This window comes from Panulirus ornatus, chromosome 16 (genome assembly GCF_036320965.1).
Source record: "Panulirus ornatus isolate Po-2019 chromosome 16, ASM3632096v1, whole genome shotgun sequence".
Classification (NCBI taxonomy): Eukaryota; Metazoa; Arthropoda; class Malacostraca; order Decapoda; family Palinuridae; genus Panulirus; species Panulirus ornatus.
Genome location: NC_092239.1, coordinates 48,824,616 through 48,846,645, shown reverse-complemented (window position 1 = coordinate 48,846,645; position 22,030 = coordinate 48,824,616). Strand labels below are relative to the sequence as shown.

The window sequence follows — 22,030 nt, the reverse complement described above, 5'->3', positions numbered from 1 at the left end:
AGCTCTCTCATCCCCAACAGACTTCATACTTGCCCCTCTTTCCAAAACTCTTGCATTTACCTCCCTAACAACCCCATCCATAAACAAATTAAACAACCATGGAGACATCACACACCCCTGCCGCAAACCTACATTCACTGAGAACCAATCACTTTCCTCTCTTCCTACACGTACACATGCCTTACATCCTCGATAAAAACTTTTCACTGCTTCTAACAACTTTCCTCCCACACCATATATTCTTAATACCTTCCACAGAGCATCTCTATCAACTCTGTCATATGCCTTCTCCAGATCCATAAATGCTACATACAAAACCGTTTGCTTTTCTAAGTATTTCTCACATACATTTTTCAAAGCAAACACCTGAGCCACACATCCTCTACCACTTCTGAAACCACACTGCTCTTCCCCAATCTGATGCTCTGTACTTGTATATATATATATATATATATATATATATATATATATATATATATATATATATATATATATATATATATATATATATATATATATATATATATATATATATATATATATATATATATATATATATATATATATATATATATATATATATATATATATATATATATATATATATATATATATATATATATATATATATATATATATATATATATATATATATATATATATATATATATATATATATATATATATATATATATATATATATATATATATATATATATATATATATATATATATATATATATATATATATATATATATATATATATATATATATATATATATATATATATATATATATATATATATATATATATATATATATATATATATATATATATATATATATATATATATATATATATATATATATATATATATATATATATATATATATATATATATATATATATATATATATATATATATATATATATATATATATATATATATATATATATATATATATATATATATATATATATATATATATATATATATATATATATATATATATATATATATATATATATATATATATATATATATATATATATATATATATATATATATATATATATATATATATATATATATATATATATATATATATATATATATATATATATATATATATATATATATATATATATATATATATATATATATATATATATATATATATATATATATATATATATATATATATATATATATATATCATTTATATATATCATAAATCATTTTCCCTAACCCTCTCACTTTGCACACCACCTCGACCAAAACACCCTATATCTGCCACTCCATCATCAAACACATTCAACAAACCTTCAAAATACTCACTCCATCTCCTTCTCACATCACCACTACTTGTTATCACCTCCCCATTTGCGCCCTTCACTGAAGTTCCCATTTGCTCCCTTGTCTTACGCACTTTATTTACCTCCTTCCAGAACATCTTTTTATTCTCCCTAAAATTTAATGATACTCTCTCACCCCAACTCTCATTTGCCCTTTTTTTCACCTCTTGCACCTTTCTCTTGACTTCCTGTATCTTTCTTTTATACATCTCCCACTCAATTGCATTTTTTCCCTGCAAAAATCGTCCAAATGCCTCTCTCTTCTCTTTCACTAATACTCTTACTTCTTCATCCCACCACTCACTACCCTTTCTAATCAACCCACCTCCCACTCTTCTCATGCCACAAGCATCTTTTGCGCAATCCATCACTGATTCCCTAAATACATCCCATTCCTCCCCCACTCCCCTTGCTTCCATTGTTCTCACCTTTTTCCATTCTGTACTCAGTCTCTCCTGGTACTTCCTCACACAGGTCTCCTTCTCAAGCTCACTTACTCTCACCACCCTCTTCACCCCAACATTCACTCTTCTTTTCTGAAAACCCATACAGATCTTCACCTTAGCCTCCACAAGATAATGATCAGACATCCCTCCAGTTGCACCTCTCAGCACATTAACATCCAAAAGTCTCTCTTTCGCACGCCTGTCAATTAACACGTAATCCAATAACGCTCTCTGGCCATCTCTCCTACTTACATAAGTATACTTATGTATATCTCGCTTTTTAAACCAGGTATTCCCAATCGTCAGTCCTTTTTCAGCACATAAATCTACAAGCTCTTCACCATTTCCATTTACAACACTGAACACCCCATGTATACCAATTATAGTGAAGAGGTAGTGAAAGCTTTGCGGAAGATGAAAGCCGGCAAGGCAGCAGGTTTGGATGGTATTGCAGTGGAATTTATTAAAAAAGCGGGTGACTGTATTGTTGACTGGTTGGTAATGTTATTTAATGTATGTATGACTCATGGTGAGGTGCCTGAGGATTGGCGGAATGCGTGCATAGTGCCATTGTACAAAGGCAAAGGGGATAAGAGTGAGTGCTCAAATTACAGAGGTATAAGTTTGTTGAGTATTCCTGGTAAATTATATGGGAGGGTATTGATTGAGAGGGTGAAGGCATGTACAGAGCATCAGATTGGGGAAGAGCAGTGTGGTTTCAGAAGTGGTAGAGGATGTGTGGATCAGGTGTTTGCTTTGAAAAATGTATGTGAGAAATACTTAGAAAAGCAAATGGATTTGTATGTAGCATTTATGGATCTGGAGAAGGCATATGATAGAGTTGATAGAGATGCTCTGTGGAAGGTATTAAGAATATATGGTGTGGGAGGCAAGTTGTTAGAAGCAGTGAAAAGTTTTTATCGAGGATGTAAGGCATGTGTACGTGTAGGAAGAGAGGAAAGTGATTGGTTCTCAGTGAATGTAGGTTTGCGGCAGGGGTGTGTGATGTCTCCATGGTTGTTTAATTTGTTTATGGATGGGGTTGTTAGGGAGGTAAATGCAAGAGTTTTGGAAAGAGGGGCAAGTATGAAGTCTGTTGGGGATGAGAGAGCTTGGGAAGTGAGTCAGTTGTTGTTCGCTGATGATACAGCGCTGGTGGCTGATTCATGTGAGAAACTGCAGAAGCTGGTGACTGAGTTTGGTAAAGTGTGTGGAAGAAGAAAGTTAAGAGTAAATGTGAATAAGAGCAAGGTTATTAGGTACAGTAGGGTTGAGGGTCAAGTCAATTGGGAGGTGAGTTTGAATGGAGAAAAACTGGAGGAAGTGAAGTGTTTTAGATATCTGGGAGTGGATCTGGCAGCGGATGGAACCATGGAAGCGGAAGTGGATCATAGGGTGAGGGAGGGGGCGAAAATTCTGGGGGCCTTGAAGAATGTGTGGAAGTCGAGAACATTATCTCGGAAAGCAAAAATGGGTATGTTTGAAGGAATAGTGGTTCCAACAATGTTGTATGGTTGCGAGGCGTGGGCTATGGATAGAGTTGTGCGCAGGAAGATGGATGTGCTGGAAATGAGATGTTTGAGGACAATGTGTGGTGTGAGGTGGTTTGATCGAGTGAGTAACGTAAGGGTAAGAGAGATGTGAGGAAATAAAAAGAGCGTGGTTGAGAGAGCAGAAGAGGGTGTTTTGAAGTGGTTTGGGCACATGGAGAGAATGAGTGAGGAAAGATTGACCAAGAGGATATATGTGTCGGAGGTGGAGGGAACGAGGAGAAGAGGGAGACCAAATTGGAGGTGGAAAGATGGAGTGAAAAAGATTTTGTGTGATCGGGGCCTGAACATGCAGGAGGGTGAAAGGAGGGCAAGGAATAGAGTGAATTGGAGCGATGTGGTATACCGGGGTTGACGTGCTGTCAGTGGATTGAATCAAGGCATGTGAAGCGTCTGGGGTAAACCATGGAAAGCTGTGTAGGTATGTATATTTGCGTGTGTGGACGTATGTATATACATGTGTATGAGAGGGGGGGCAATTTCTTTCGTCTGTTTCCTTGCGCTACCTCGCAAACGCGGGAGACAGCGACAAAGTATAAAAAAAAAAAAAAAAAAATACATATATATATATATATATATATATATATATATATATATATATATATATATATATATATATATATATATATATATATATATAAAGTGGATGGAATCAAGGCATGTGAAGCGTCTGGGGTAAACCATGGAAAGCTGTGTAGGTATGTATATTTGCGTGTGTGGACGTATGTATATACATGTGTATGGGGGGGGGGGGCATTTCTTTCGTCTGTTTCCTTGCGCTACCTCGCAAACGCGGGAGACAGCGACAAAGTATAATAAAAATAATATAATATATATATATATATATATATATATATATATATATATATATATATATATATATATATATATATATATATATTTATTATACTTTGTCGCTGTCTCCCGCGTTTGTGTATGTATATATATATATATATATATATATATATATAGTATGTATATATATATATATATATATATATATATATATATATATATATATATATATATATATATATATATATATATATATATATATATATATATATATATATATATATATATATATATATATATACATATATATATATATGTATATATTTATATATATATATATATATATATATATATATATATATATATATATATATATATATATATATATATGTATATATATATATATATATATATATATATATATATATATATATATATATATATATATATATATATATATATATATATATATATATATATATATATATATATATACATATATATATATATATATATATATATATATATATATATATATATATATATATATATATATATATATATATATATATGTACATGTATATATTGGAAAAGACAACAAAGGCCACATTCGCTCACATTCAGTCTCTAGCTGTCATGTAATAATGCACCGAAACCACAGCTCCCTTTCCACATCCAGGCCCCACATAACTTTCCATGGTTTACCTCAGACGCTTCACATGCCCTGGTTCATTCGATTGACTGTATGTCGACCCCGGTATACCTTATCGTTCCAATTCACTCTGTTCCTTGCAAGCCTTTCACCCTCCTGCATGTTTAGGCCCCGATCGTTTTCACTCCATCCCTTCACTTGCAATTTAGTCTCCCACTTCTCCTCGTTCCGTCCACCTCTGACACGTATTCTCTTGGTCAATCTTTCCTCACTTATTCTCTTCATACGACCGAACCATTTCAAAACACCCTCTTCTGCTCTCTCAACCACACTCTTTATATTACCACACATCTCTCTCCTACCCTATTATTACTTACTCGATGAAACCACCTCACACCATATATTGTCCTCAAACTTCTCATTTCCCGCACATCCACCCTCCTCCTCGCAAATCTATCCATAGCCCACGCCTCGCAACCATATAACATTGTTGGAACCACTATTCCTTCAAACATACTCATTTTTGCTTTTCAAGATAATGTTCTCGACTGTCACACATTCTTCAACGCTCCCAGAACTTTCGCCCCCTCCCCCACCCTATGATTCACTTCCGCTTCCATGGCTCCATTCGCTGTCAGATCCACCCACAGATACCTAAAACACTTCACTTCCTCGAGTTTTCCTCCATACAAACTTACCTTCCAGTTGACTTGTTCCTCAACCGTACTGTACCAAATGACCTTGCTCTTATTCACATTTACTCTCAACTTTCTTCTTTCACAAACTTTACCAAACTCAGTCACCTGCTTCTGCAGTTTCTTACATGAATCAGCCACCAGCTCTGTATCATCAGCAAACAACAACTGACTCACTTCCCAAGCTCTATCATCAACAACAGACTGTATACTTGCCCGTCTTTTCAAATCTCTTGCATTCACCTCCCTAACAACTCCATCCATAAACAAATTAAACAACCATGGAGACATCACACACCCCTGCCGTAAACCAACATTCACTGAGAAACAGCTTTTATCTCTTCCTACACGTACACATGCCTTACATCCTCGATAACAACTTTTCACTGCTTCTAACAACGTGCCTCGCACACCATATATTCTTAATACCTTCCACAGAGCATCTCTATCAACTCTATCATATGCCTTCTCCAGATCCATAAATGATACATACAAATCCATTTGCTTTTCTAAGTATTTCTCACATACATTCTTCAAAGCAAACACCTGATCCACACATCCTCTACCACTTCTGAAACCACACTGCTCTTCTCCAATTTGATGCTCTGTGCATGCCTTCACCCTCTTAACCAATACCCTCCCATATAATTTACCAGGAATACTCAACAAACGTAAACCTCTGTAATTTGAGCACTCACTTTTATCCCCTTTGCCTTTGTACAGTGGCACTATGCAAACATTCCGCCAATCCTCAGTCACCTCACCATGAGTCATACATACATTAAATAACCTTACCAACCAGTCAGCAATATAGTCACCCCCCCTTTTTAATAAATTCCACTGCAATATCATCCAAACCCGCCGCCTTGCCGGCTTTCATCTTCCGCAAAGCTTTTACTACCTCCTCTCTGTTTACCAAATCATTCTCCCTAACACTCTCACTTTGCACACCACTTCGACCAAAACACCCTATATCTGCCACTCTATCATCAAACACATTCAACAAACCTTCAAAATACTCACTCCATCTCCTTTTCACATTGCCATTACTTGTTATCAGCTCCCATTAGCCCCCTTCACTGAAGTTCCCATTTTTCCCTTGTCTTGCGCCCTTTATTAACCTCCTTCCACAGCATCATTTTATTCTCCCTAAAATTTATGATACTCTCTCACCCCAACTCTTATTTGCCCTTTTTTTCACCTCTTGCACCTTTCTCTTGACCTCCTGCCTCTTTCATTTATACATTTCCCAGTCATTTGCATTATTTCCCTGCAAAATTCGTCCAAATGCCTCTCTCTTCTCTTTCACTAATAATCTTACTTCTTCATTCCACCACTTACTATCATTTCTAATCTGCCCACCTCCCACGTTTCTCATGCCACAAGCATCTTTTGCGCAAGCTATCACTGATTCCCTAGATACATCCCATTCCTCCCCCACTCCCCTTACGTACTTTGTTCTCACCTTTTTCATATTCTGTTCTCAGTTTCTCCTGGAACTTCCTCACACAAGTCTCCTTCCGAAGCTCACTTACTCTCACCACTCTCTTCACCCCAACGTTCTCTCTTCTTTTCTGAAAACCTCTACAAATCTTCACCTTCGCCTCCACAAGATAATGATCAGACAACCCTTCAGTTGCACTTCTCAGCAAATTAACTTCCAAAAGTGTCTCTTTCGCACGCCTATCAATTAACACGCAATCCAATAACGCTGTCTGTAAAGATTTTCAGAAAAGAAGAGGAAATGTTTTGGTGAAGAGAGTGGTGAGACAAAGTGAGACTTGTGTGAGGAAGTACCGCGAGAGACTGAGTGCAGAATGGAAAAAGGTGAGAGCAAAGGACGTAAGGGCAGTGTGGTTGTAATGGGAGGTATTTAGGGAGCCAGCGATGGCCTGCGGAAAAGATGCTTCGTACATGAGAAGTGTGGGAGGTATAAATTAAAAATGGTAGGAAGTGATGGGATTAAGAAGTAAGATTATTATTGAACGAATGCAGAGAGGCATTTGGACCATTTTTGCAGGGAAATAGTTCAAATGACTGAGAGATGTATGAAAAAAAGAGGCAGTAGATCAAGAGAAAGGTGCAAGAGGTGAAATAAAGGGCAAATGAGAGTTAGAGTTAGAGGGTAAAATTAGATTTTAGGGAGAATACAAAGATGTTTTCGAAGGAGGTAAATAAAATGCGTAAGATAAGAAAACATTTACTCCCAGCTTTCCTCTTTCACACACTATACGTAACTCAGTCACCAGCTTCTGCAGTTTCTCACGCGAATCATCCACCAGCGTTGTATCATCAGCGAACAACACTGACACACTTTTCAAGCCCTCTCATCCACAAAAGACTGCATACTTGCCCCTCTCTTTAGAACTCTTGCATACACCTCCCTAACAACCCCATCCATAAAAAACTAAACAGACATGGAATAATCACGCACCCATGCCGCAAACCGACATTCATTGGAAACCACTCACTTTTCTCTCCTCCTTCTCGTACACATGCCTTACATCCTCAATAAAACCTTTTCAATACTTCTAGCAACTTGCCTCCCGCACCATATACTCTTGATATTCCACAGAGCATCTCCATCCATTTTATCATATGCCTTCTCCAGATCCATAGATGCTACATGCAGATCCATTTGCTTTTCTAGACTTTTCTCACATACATTCTTCAAAACAAACACCTGATCCACATATCCTCTACCACTTCTGAAACCACACTGCTCTTCCCCAATATGATGCTCTGTACATGCCTTCACCCTCTCAATCAATACCTTCCCATATGATTTACTAAGAATATTCAAAAAACTTATACCTCTGTAATTTGAGCACTCGTCATATCCACTTTGCCTTTGTACAATGGCACTTTGCATGCATTACGCCAGTCCTCACGCAGTTCACCATGAGTCATACATACATTGAATGTCCTCAGCAACCAGTCAACAACGCAGTCACCCCCTCTTCTAAAAAATTCCATTGCAATACCATCCAAAACCGCCGCCTTGCCGGATTCCATCTTCCGCAAAGCTTTCACTGCCTCTTCTCTGTTTAACAAATTATTCTTCCCAACCCTCTTACCACCACAACCAAAGCACCCTATATGTGCCACTCTATTATCTAACATATTCAAGAAACCTTCAAAATACCTACTCCATCTCCCTATCACATCACGACCACTTGTTATTATCTCCCCATTATGCCCCTTCACCGATGTTCCCATTTGTTCTCTAGTCTTACTCACTTTATTTACCTCCTTCTAAAACATCTTTTTCTTCTCTCTAAAATTTCATGATACTCTCTCATCCCAGCTCTCATTTGCCCTCTTTTTCACCTCTTGCACTTTTCTCTTGATCTCCTGCCTCTTTCTTTTATACATCTCCCCATCATTTGCACTATCTCCCCGCAAGAACTGTCCAAATGCCTCTCTGCTTTCTTTCGCTAGTATCCTAAGGAATGAACGCAATAGGCAAATGAAACTAAATTGTAAGTTGGACCATCTTATCCAAAACAATTTCTGGACTAAGAACGCAAAACTTTCTTTTGTGATAAGCCTGTCCAATAAACAACTAGATAAGGATTCCCTGTGTGCCTTAGGCTATGGATCAAGTTTTGTGTGCTTTAACAGGGAAGCCAGCTGTCTTGATGTCCCAAAGTCTTTTTGCAATTTTGAGAAATTCAGTAATTTAACTAATGATTAAATTGATATCTGTAAGGGTTTAGTGTATGCCAGTTTGTCAAAATGGTTAGCTTCTTTATTAAGCCATTTAGTTGGTAAGATGTCAAATTCAAATATCATGAACAATGTAGATTTACTCAAGAGGCTTAACAATATCAATGTTAATTTTGATTTCAAACTAGTTAGCTTTGATGTTTTCTCACTTTTCACAAAAGTTCCAGTTGGAGACCTTTTAGAATAATTATTTGGTGTCTTGGATGATATTATTTACCTATTTCAAAGTCTGCTTTCACTGAACTGATAAAATTGTGTATATAAGACTGTATTTCAATTCAATGGAGATTATTATACTCAATAATTTGGTATGGTGATGGGTAACCTTCTTCCACCTATACTAAGTAATCTTTACATGGAATTTTTTGAAACAAAATTGCTAAAGGATATCTTACCTTCTAATGCAATTTGGTTTAGGTATGTAGATGATGTTCTTTGTGTTTGGCCAACAAATGAAAATTTACAAATATTTCTCCCTTTACTTAACAATTTAGTACCTTCCATCAAATTTATTGTAGAAAATAAAAATAATGGTATGTTACCACTTTTAGATTGCCTGGTCCATAGACAAGGTAACAAGTTTAAGTTTAGCTTATACAGAAAACCTAAAAATGTATGCTCAGATATCCATCATTACTTAACATGACAGAGTTAAATCATCATTTCAGTCTATGTTCCCTAGGGCATTACGTATGTGCAGTCCAGAGTATATTGATGATGAGCTTGAGATGATATATTCTGTTGGATATTAGTTAAAGTACCCTAGATCTTTCATTGATACGTCCCCTAAGTTAGCAAAGAAATCATTCATAGAGTTGAGCCTAAACCTCTCATTGACACTAAGAATCTTTTAGTTTCCTCTTTTAATAATAATTTTTACTTTACTTTCCATGTTGCTTAAATCCTTTGAGGTAAATGTTGTCTTCAGCAACAATGATGCAATAAAGAATATCTTAATCAGGACTTCACCAGAAAATTCTCTTGGGTGCATCCATAAAGTGCCATGTAGAAATTGTAATATGTTTTATGGTGGGCAGACTGGTAAGGATCTTTCTGTTAGACTTAAGCAACATGAATATAGTATAAGAACGGGACAAGAATCAAATGCCTTGTTTAATCACATTAAAAACTATGATCATTGTATTGACTGTTGTAATGCCACGTCAGTTATTAACTATAAAACGATTACCACGAGAAATATCATTGAATCTTCTACTATTAAATACACAAAGAAATATAATCCTAATATTAGTGATGGTCTAAACAAATTGGATAACTTTATTGTGGTTAAAATTTGTAAAATGATAAGTTTGTGATACAGTCGTTGTCCGTCTTGAACAATTGTATGTTTACCAAAATGGCGTCCTAGCTACGTCTTTCGTTGTATATCAAGTGACTGTTATGTTTGTCTCTTGTGTTTCCCCTGATGTGATTATTACACGAAAGTGTACTTGGGAACTTATAGTGCTTCATTTTCCCCGTGGACTCAGGAATATACTTTATCATGCGTAAAATTTTGATCCTTTCCAATATATATATATATACATATAAATATATATTTATATATATATATATATATATATATATATATATATATATATATATATATATATATATATATATATATATATATATATATATATATATATATATATATTGGAATTGAAAAAGGTGAGAACAATGGAAGTAAGGGGAGTGGGGGAGGAATGGGATGTATTTAGGGAATCAGTGATGGATTGCGCAAAAGATGCTTCTGGCATGAGAAGAGTGGGAAGTTGGTTAATTAGAAAGGGTAGTGAGTGGTGGGATGAAGAAGTAAGAGTATTAGTGAAAGAGAAGAGAGAGGCATTTGGACGATATTTGCAGGGAAAAATGCAATTGAGTGGGAGATGTATAAAAGAAAGAGACAGGAGGTCAAGAGAAAGGTGCAGGAGGTGAAAAAGAGGGCAAATGAGAGTTGGGGTGAGAGAGTATCATTAAATTTTAGAGAGAATAAAAAGATGTTCTTGAAGGAGGTAAATAAAGTACGTAAGACAAGGGAGCAAATGGGAAATTCTGTGAAGGGCGCAAATGGGGAGGTGATAACAAGTAGTGGTGATGTGAGAAGGAGATGGAGTGAGTATTTTGAAGGTTTGTTGAGTGTGTTTGATGATAGAGTGGCAGATATAGGGTGTTTTGATCGAGGTGGTGCGCAAAGTGAGAGGGTTAGGGAAAATGATTTGGTAAACAGAGAAGAGGTAGTAAAAGCTTTGCGGAAGATGAAAGCCGGTAAAGCAGCAGGTTTGGATGATATTGCAGTAGAATTTATTAAAAAAGGGGGTGACTGTATTATTGACTAGTTGGTAAGGTTATTTAATATATATATGACTCATGGTGAGGTGCCTGAGGATTAGCGGAATGCGTGCATAGTGCCATTGTACAAAGGCAAAGGGGATAAGAGTGAGTGCTCAAATTACAGAGGTATAAGTTTGTTGAGTATTCCTGGTAAAATATATGGGAGGGTATTCATTGAGAGGGTGAAGGCATGTACAGAGCATCAGATTGGGGAAGAGCAGTGTGGTTTCAGAAGTGGTAGAGGATGTGTGGATCAGGTGTTTGCTTTGAAGAATGTATGTGAGAAATACTTAGAAAAGCAAATGGATTTGTATGTAGCATTTATGGATCTGGAGAAGACATATGATAGAGTTGATAGAGATGCTCTGTGGAAGGTATTAAGAATATATGGTGTGGGAAGCAAGTTGTTAGAAGCAGTGAAAAGGTTTTATCGAGGATGTAAGGCATGTGTACGTGTAGGAAGAGAGGAAAGTGATTGGTTCTCAGTGAATGTAGGTTTGCGGCAGGGGTGTGTGATGTCTCCATGGTTGTTTAACTTGTTTATGGATGGGGTTGTTAGGGAGGTGAATGCAAGAGTTTTGGAAAGAGGGGCAAGTATGAAGTCTGTTGGGAATGAGAGAGCTTGGGAAGTGAGTCAGTTGTTGTTCGCTGATGATACAGCGCTGGTGGCTGATTCATGTGAGAAACTGCAGAAGCTGGTGACTGAGTTTGGTAAAGTGTGTGAAAGAAGAAAGTTAAGAGTAAATGTGAATAAGAGCAAGGTTATTAGGTACAGTAGGGTTGAGGGTCAAGTCAATTGGGAGGTAAGTTTGAATGGAGAAAAACTGGAGGAAGTAAAGTGTTTTAGATATCTGGGAGTGGATCTGGCAGCGGATGGAACCATGGAAGCGGAAGTGGATCATAGGGTGGGGGAGGTGGCGAAAACTCTGGGAGCCTTGAAGAATGTGTGGAAGTCGAGAACATTATCTCGGAAAGCAAAAATGGGTATGTTTGAAGGAATAGTAGTTCCAACAATGTTGTATGGTTGCGAGGCGTGGGCTATGGATAGAGTTGTGCGCAGGAGGATGGATGTGCTGGAAATGAGATGTTTGAGGACAATGTGTAGTGTGAGGTGGTTTGATCGAGTAAGTAACGTAAGGGTGAGAGAGATGTGTGGAAATAAAAAGAGCGTGGTTATTTATTCTATTCATTTTGTCTCCCGCGTTAGCGAGGTAGCGCAAGGACACACGAAAGAATGGCCCAACCCACCCACTTACACATGTATATACATACACGTCCACACACGTCAATATACATACCTATACATCTCAATGTACACATATATATACACACACAGACATACACATATATACACATGTACATAATTTATATTGTCTGCCTTTATTCATTCCCATCGCCACCTCGCCAAACATGGAATCACAACCTCCTCCCTCCTCATGTGTGCGAGGTAGCGCTAGGAAAAGACAACAAAGGCCCCATTCCTTCACACTCAGTCTCTAGCTTTCATGTAATAATGCACCGAAACCACAGCTCCCTTTCCACATCCAGGGCCCATACAACTTTCCAAGGTTTACCCCAGACACTTCACATGCCCAGGTTCAATCCATTGACAGCACGTCGACCCAGCTATACCACATCGTTCAAATTCACTCTATTCCTTACACGCCTTTCACCCTCCTGCATGTTCAGGCCCGAATCACTCAAAATCTTTTTCACTCCATCCTTCCACCTCTAATTTGGTCTCCCACTTCTCTTCGTTCCCTCCACCGCTGACACATATATCCTCTTGGTCAATCTTTCCTCACTCATTCTCTCCATGTGAGCCAAACCATTTCAAAACACCCTCTTCTGCTCCCTCAACAACACTCTTTTTATTACCACACATCTCTCTTACCCTTACATTAATTACTCGATCAAACCACCTCACACCAAATATTGTCCTCAAACATCTCCTCGAACATTTCCAGCACATCCACCCTCCTGCGCACAACTCTATCCATAGCCCACGCCTCGCAATCATATAACATTGTTGGAACCACTATTCCTTCAAACATACCCATTTTTGCTTTCCGAGATAATGTTCTCGCCTTCCAAACATTCTTCAAGGCTCCCAGAATTTTCGCCCCTTCTCCCAACCTATGTTTCACTTCCGCTTCCATGGTTCCATCCACTGCCAGATCCACTCCCAGATATCTAAAACACTTTACTTCCTCCAGTTTTTCTCCAATCAAACTTACCTCCCAATTGACTTGACCCTCAACCCTACTGTACCTAATAACCTTGCTCTTATTCACATTTACTCTTACCTTTCTTCTTTCACACACTTTACCAAACTCAGCCACCAGCTTCTGCACTTTCTCACATAAATCAGCCACCAGCGCTGTATCATCAGCGAACAACAACTGACTCACTTCCCAGGCTCTCTCATCCACAATAGACTGCATACTTGCCCCTCTTTCCAAAACTCTCGCATTCACCTCCCTAACAACCCCATCCATAAATGAATTAAACAACTATGGAGACATCACACACCCCTGCCGGAAACTTACATTCACTGAGAACCAATCACTTTCCTCTCTTCCTACACGTACACATGCCTTACATCCTCGATAAAAACTTTTCCAAGCTTCGAACAACTTGCCTCCCACACCATATATTTTTGATACCTTCCACAGAGCATCTCTATCAACTCTATCATATGCCTTCTCCAGATCCATAAATGCTACATACAAATCCATTTGCTTTTCTAAGTATTTCTCACATAGATCCTTCAAAGCAAACACCTTATCCACACATCCTCTACCACTTCTGAAACCACACTACTCTTCCCAAATCTGATGCTCTGTACATGCCTTCACCCTCTCAATCTATACCCTCTCATATAAATTACCAGGAATACTCAACAAAGTGATACCTCTGTAATTTGAGCACTCACTCTTATCCCCTTTGCCTTTGTACAATGGCACTATGCAAGCATTCCGCCAATCCTCAGGCACCTCACTATGAGTCATACATACATTAAATAAACTTACCAATCAGTCAACAATACAGTCACCCACTTTTTTAATAAATTCCACCGCAATACCATCCAAACCTGCTGCCTTGCCGGCTTTAATTTTCCGCAAAGCTTTTACTACCTCTTCTCTGTTTACCAAATCATTTTCCCTTACCCTCTCACATTGCACACCACCTCGACCAAAACACCCCACATCTGCCACTCTATCATCAAACACATTCAACAAACCTTCAAAATACTCACTCCATCTCCTTCTCACATCACCACTGCTTGTTATCACCTCCCCATTAGCCCCCTTCACTGAAGTTCCCATTTGCTCCATTGTCTTACGCACTTTATTTACCTCCTTCCAAACATCTTTTTATTCTCCCTAAAATTTAATGATACTATCTCACCCCAGCTCTCATTTGCCCTCTTTTTCACTTTTTGCACCTTTCTCTTGACCTCCTGCCTCTTTTTTTTTATACATCTCCAACTTATTTGCATTTTTTCCCTGCAAAAATCGTCCAAATGCCTCTCTCTTCTCTTTCACTAATAATCTTACTTCTTCATCCCACCACTCACTACCCTTTCTAATCAACCCACCTCCCACACTTCTCATGCCACAAGCATCTTTTGCGCAATCCATCACTGCTTCTCTAAATACATCCCATTCCTTCCACACTCCCCTTACCTCCTTTGTTCTCACCTTTTTCCATTCTGTACTCAGTCTCTCCTAGTACCTCCTCACACAAGTCTCCTTCCCAAGCTCACTTACTCTCACCACTCTCTTCACCCCAACATTCTCTCTTCTTTTCTGAAAACCCCTACAAATCTTTACCTTCGCCTCAACAAGATAATGATCAGACATCACTCCAGCAGCACCTCTCAGCACATTAACGTCCAAAAGTCTCTCTTTCGTGCGTCTATCAATTAACACATAATCCAATAACGCTCTCTGGCCATCTCTCCTACTTACATACCTATACTAATGTATATCTCGCTTTTTAAACCAGGTATTCCCAATCACCAGTCCTTTTTCAGCACATAAATCTACAGGCTCTTCACCATTTCCATGTACAACACTGAACACCCCATGTATACCAATTATTCCCTCAACTACCACATTACTCACCTTTGCATTCAAATCATCCACCACTAAAACTAGGTCTTGTGCATCAAAACCACTAACACACTCATTCAGCTGCTCCCAAAACACTTGCCTCTCATGATCTTTCTTCTCATGCCCAGGTGCATATGCACCAATAATCACCCATCTCTCTCCATCAACTTTCAGTTTTACCCATATCAATCTAGAATTTACTTTCTTACACTCTATCACATACTCTCACAACTCCTGTTTCAGGAGTAGTGCTACTCCTTCCCTTGCTCTTGTCCTCTCACCAACCCCTGACTTTACTCCTAAGACATTCCCAAACCACTCTTCCCCTTTACCCTTGAGCTTCGTTTCACTCAGAGCCAAAACATCCAGGTTCCTTTCCTCAAACCTACTACCTATCTCTCCTTTTTTCTCATCTTGGTTACATCTACACACATTAAGACACCCCAATCTGAGCCTTCGAGGAGGATGAGCACTCCCCGCGTGACTCCTTCTTTTTCCCCTTGTAGAAAGTTAGAATACAAGGAGGGGAGGGTTTCTGGCCCCCAGCTCACGTCCCTTTTAGTCGCCTTCTACGACACGTGAGGAATGCGTGGGAATATTCTTTCTCCCCTATCCCCAGGGATATGTTGTAAAGAAAAAAATAATGTATATGTATGGACGGATAACATCACAAAGTTATATTGGGAACTGGATTCTATCAAACAGGAGAATGACAATAACTACTGATAAGGCACCTAAAATCTACACTATAAATGAACATATTCACGCATTGCTACAAAATGTTATTGCTAATTTTGGAAAGCTAAACTTGACTTATTTACCCTGCACTGCCCTGAATCCTGTGATCATCATTTTTCATGATGCAAAAAGATATATGACCAATTTTTCTAGGTAATGCAAAGTGATAAATGTTTAAAAGCATTTGTGATGAAACCTAATTCATTTTTCAATCATTTACTCTTAAGCATATGCTCATCTGTATAAACATAAAATGTAAAACTATATGCATGTTCAGTGCCAGTAACAATCACAACACAGTGCCACTACTTACCACAGATGGCCAGGCTCCAGTACAGTATAAAAACTTCCCAGCTTTGTTCTACTAGACTTTCACAGCTTTAACCTCTTTACTGTTTAATAATTTTGTTATCCATTTTTCAATAAAAAAGATAATCCTGAACACTCAGTTATAAACACATTATCATAAAACTGACAACTTCATTTTGGAAAAGTTCTCCTAATTTTCAAACAGTTATATATATATATATATATATATATATATATATATATATATATATATATATATATATATATATATATATATATATATATATATATATATATATATATATATATATATATATATATATATATATATATATATATATATATATATATTTTTTTTTTTTTCTTTCATACTATTCGCCATTTCCCGCATTAGCGAGGTAGCGTTAAGAACAGAGGACTGGGCCTTAGAGGGAATATCCTCACCTGGCCCCCTTCTCTGTTCCTTCTTTTGGAAAATTAGAAAAAGAAAAAAAAAAAAAAAAAAAAAAAAGAGAGGGGAGGATTTCCAGCCACCCGCTCCCTCCCCTTTTAGTCGCCTTCTACGACACGCAGGGAATACGTGGGAAGTATTCTTTCTCCCCTATCCCCAGGGATAATATATATATATATATATATATATATATATATATATATATATATATATATATATATATATATATATATATATATATATATATATATATATAAGTTATATATATATATATATATATATATATATACATATATATATAGATTGATAGATAGATAGATAGATAGTTTGATAGATTAGATAAATAGATAGATTGATAGCTATATAGATATAATCACACGGACCCGGATACTAATGTTTAATCCGCTCTTGTGTAATTACATCGTTAAGACTAAGTACTAAGAGAACTAGAGTATAACATACCAGCCGCCATGCCATTGGGCGGAGCCGGCGATTGAATAAAGAAACAGGTGAAACGATTACGGCAGAGGTCACTCTCGACAACTTCACCTCGAATAGCGTCATATAATCTTAGAACGAAAGGAAATGATTTACCCGAAAATAGTTCACATGGGCTGAATCAGTCTGCCATATCATGGCTGCCGATGGGTGATCCAGCACGTCTTTGATGGTCTGGAATGGCTCGTGGATGTGTTTCACGGCCAGCAGGGACATGAGGTTGCCGGCGTAGCTCCGTGTTAACACCAGCGTCATCATCATCCACACCCCAAACACCAGCTGCTCCCACAACCACCACCTGTTGCCAGCCACCAAAATATCTGTTGGTAGCAATGTATGATAACGTAAGCACGCTGCACGTTATAACATTTCATTTTCGTTGTGTGTTTTATGGCCACTCGTAACGCAGACTTCTAGAATGTCATTTGTTTGAGAATTAATCCATACATAGACACAGCACGCTACTAACACAATCCTTTGAGAACTGCCTTCATTTAGTTTCATATCCATATCTAACGACGAATTCTCATTTTACATGCGTATCTTGACCTCTTGCCTCTTTCTTTTATACATCTCCCAGTCATTCGTACTATTTTCCTGCAAAAATCGTCCAAAGGCCTCTCTTCTTTTTCATTTGAACTCAAATCTCTTGGTTACTTTCGTACCTACAGTTCTGATCTCATGGTTCCTTTATTACACTTTGTCCGAATACCTTTTAGTCTTTGAAAATAACTCTCGTAATAATTTCTACCTATTCAGCTTATCTCTTTATAGTCTTCCCTCAACATAACAATTTCCCACTTCAAATCCTTACATCTCTTATTCTCTATATTACTTACGTTTATTTGTTACCACTAAACAAATGCTATCTTTATAGCCACATAATGCCCTCTCATTTGTATACATACTCTTCCATTATTGATCCGATGATTTGAATCAGACTGTTTTCTTATCATCTGATTCTTCAGCGAGGGTCGCTTACCTTCTCACAAAATAATTTTGCTATCAAATAAACGATAGCCATAAACACGTCGAAACACACATCAACACTGCATCTTTTTGCCGTTTTAGAATACGCTTATGTAAAATAATTGGAACTACTTGAGCAAAAGAAATATTTGATTATTCTAATGGGATACACTCACTGAACTCATCGACCAGCTCTGTAAGAGGATGAGCATCTGGGAGAGCTCTGGATCAACTACCACGAACAGGATTCGAACCTAGACGGACCCGTGCGTGATATCAGTCAGCAACGCTAACCGCTACCCTAACCGCTACGCTACGGAGGTATGGTGCAGATGGCCTCCTTTCTAGCTTAGTCAACATCACTTACTTTGGTTGGTCACAGTAACGTGCAGTAACAATAGTGAAGTGCAGTAACAATAATGACGTGCAGTAACACCTGCCTCACGCCATCGTCGACTTACTCTGCTGTAGGAGCACCTGCAAAAAGGCGAAAGTAGTCGATAACCAATTCTCATAATCAGCATCCTTAAAAGACAGACATGTAGAGAGTATCTCCACCACTGCGGGCATTAGAAGCAGCGTCGTCAGGATAGCCACCCACACCAGGGGCGTGAGGGGAAGCAGGAAGCCCCATGGGTCCACCTCTGGCCGCCCCCGTGCACCCAGCATTGTCCAGTATTGTATCAACATGGGATGCGTGAAATCTATGACTTCAGCTCGGGTGCTGGTAACACCGAAAGGTGCAAAAGCGACATCCACCTCCTGTGTATACAAGAGACATTTTTGTACTCTCTGAATCAATCATCCTTTTATGTGGATATAAACTCTAAGTATCTATAATCTATAATCCATACACAAATTACTAAGGTCAATAGCAGAATATTTCCCATGGCTACTACAACAGCACACCACATACCATAAACAAGAGAGCAATCGCAACAAACAACGCACTACTTACCTATCACTACCTACTGCAGACATCACATAGTTTGAACATAAATTTCCATACTAAATAAAAACTGTTATTACGTTTTCTTTCAATAGGTTACGTTGCTCCTTCAACAGAAACCAAAGTCTTCATTTATACCACTTCCATACACAGATGCTTCATTTGCATGCTAGGCTCCAGTCACTGCGGTAGTAACTCTACCTTAAGTGCTTCTGTCCATCCATCCTCGGACTACGTCGCCTCCTTGCACCCAACTGCTTCAAATCTTCCTGCCCAGAGCTTCATCAAAGGTCTGTTCTACATGACCATACATTTCTAATACCCACAATGGTCTGTACATATACATTGCCTTTCTTCTCATCACAAATTCCACAGTGGACCTGTCTTCCATCTCAATGCCTTCCTCACTCACTACACCCTTGACAAGAGGACCATTCACCGTTGTCCTGTACGTACAAATCCCGTCATTAGAACTAACCAGCTCATTATTACCAAACGAGCAGGACCCGGACCCAATACTATACTGATTGCCCCACTACATTTACTACCCTGATCCCAAATCTGTCAACATGACTTATGTTCCAAGACACTCACCTCCCTCTTTACCATACCAATCATGCCGGTCCAGGACCCGTCATCGCGTTTAAATCCCCAAAGTCTATCAGGAGACAGCACGTATTGGTACCTGGTAAGGAAAGCATAATGGATAAGAATTAAATGAATGCATATCTATATATATATGTTTGCGAGGCGTGGGCTATAGATAGAGCTGTGCGAAGAGGGTGGATGTGCTTGACATGAAATGTTTGAGGACAATATGTGATGTGAGGAGGTTTGATCGAGTAAGTAATGAAAGGGTAAGAGAGAAGTGTGATACAAAAAGACTGTGGTTGAGAGAGCAGAAGAGGATGTATTGAAATGGTTTGGTCACATGAAGAGAATGAGTGAGGAGAGATTGACAAACAGGATACATGTGTCAGAGGTGGAGTGAACGAGGACAAGTGGGAAACGAAACTGGATGTGGAAGGATGGACTGAAAAAGATTTTGAGCAATCGGGGCCAGAACATACAGAAGGATGAAAGGCGTGCAAGGAATAGAGAAAATTGGAACAATGTGGTATACCATGGTCGACGTGCTGTCAATAGATTAAACCCAGGCATGTGAAGCGTTTGGGATAAACCATTGAAAATTTCATGGGGCCTGAATGCGGAAAGGGAGCTGTTTTTGGTGTATTAAACATAACAGCTAGAGACTGAGTGTGCATGAATGTCGCCTTTATCTTTTACTGGCGCTACCTCCAGTGCATGCGGGGGGGGGGGGGGGGGGGGGGGGGGGTGTCATTTCATGTGTGGCGGGGTGGCGGCGATATTGCATGAAGGAATCTAACATAGATATATTCATGTGTATAAATGTATATGTCTGTGTATGTATATGTATACATACGTTAAGATGTATAGTTATGTATATGTGCGTATGTGGGAGTGTATGTATATACATGTACATGGAGGAGGGTTGGACCATTCTTTCGTCTGTTTCCTTACGCTACCTTGCTAAAGCAAGGGACAGCGACTAAGCATAACAAAAAGAAAAAGAAAATACACACACACATATATATATATATATATATATATATATATATATATATATATATATATATATATATATATATATATATATGCCTGAGGATTGGCGGAATAGGTGCATAGTGCCATTGTACAAAGGCAAAGGGGATAAGAGTGAGTGCTCAAATTACAGAGGTATAAGTTTGTTGAGTATTCCTGGTAAATTATATGGGAGGGTATTGATTGAGAGGGTGAAGGCATGTACAGAGCATCAGATTGGGGAAGAGCAGTGTGGTTTCAGAAGTGGTAGAGGATGTGTGGATCAGGTGTTTGCTTTGAAGAATGTATGTGAGAAATACTTAGAAAAGCAAATGGATTTGTATGTAGCATTTATGGATCTGGAGAAGGCATATGATAGAGTTGATAGAGATGCTCTGTGGAAGGTATTAAGAATATATGGTGTGGGAGGAAAGTTGTTAGAAGCAGTGAAAAGTTTTTATCGAGGATGTAAGGCATGTGTACGTGTAGGAAGAGAGGAAAGTTATTGGTTCTCAGTGAATGTAGGTTTGCGGCAGGGGTGTGTGATGTCTCCATGGTTGTTTAATTTGTTTATGGATGGGGTTGTTAGGGAGGTGAATGCAAGAGTTTTGGAAAGAGGGGCAAGTATGAAGTCTGTTGTGGATGAGAGAGCTTGAGAAGTGAGTCAGTTGTTGTTCGCTGATGACACAGCGCTGGTGGCTGATTCATGTGAGAAACTGCAGAAGCTGGTGACTGAGTTTGGAAAAGTGTGTGGAAGAAGAAAGTTAAGAGTAAATGTGAATAAGAGCAAGGTTATTAGGTACAGTAGGGTTGAGGGTCAAGTCAATTGGGAGGTGA

General features: G+C 38.1%; 1 protein-coding gene across 1 annotated transcript in view; it reads right to left on the bottom strand.

Annotated features, from left to right (window-relative positions):
* The window catches only part of LOC139753938 (probable glutamate receptor), a 223,803-nt gene that overhangs the window by 171,955 nt on the left and 29,818 nt on the right, over nt 1-22,030 (bottom strand). Inside the window, exons 5-7 of the mRNA XM_071670898.1 lie at nt 20,186-20,276; nt 19,104-19,404; nt 17,770-17,993 (exon numbers count right to left, since the gene is read on the bottom strand). Of these exons, the coding sequence (XP_071526999.1) occupies nt 17,770-17,993; nt 19,104-19,404; nt 20,186-20,276 (616 nt within the window). The remainder of the gene's footprint in view (nt 1-17,769; nt 17,994-19,103; nt 19,405-20,185; nt 20,277-22,030) is intronic.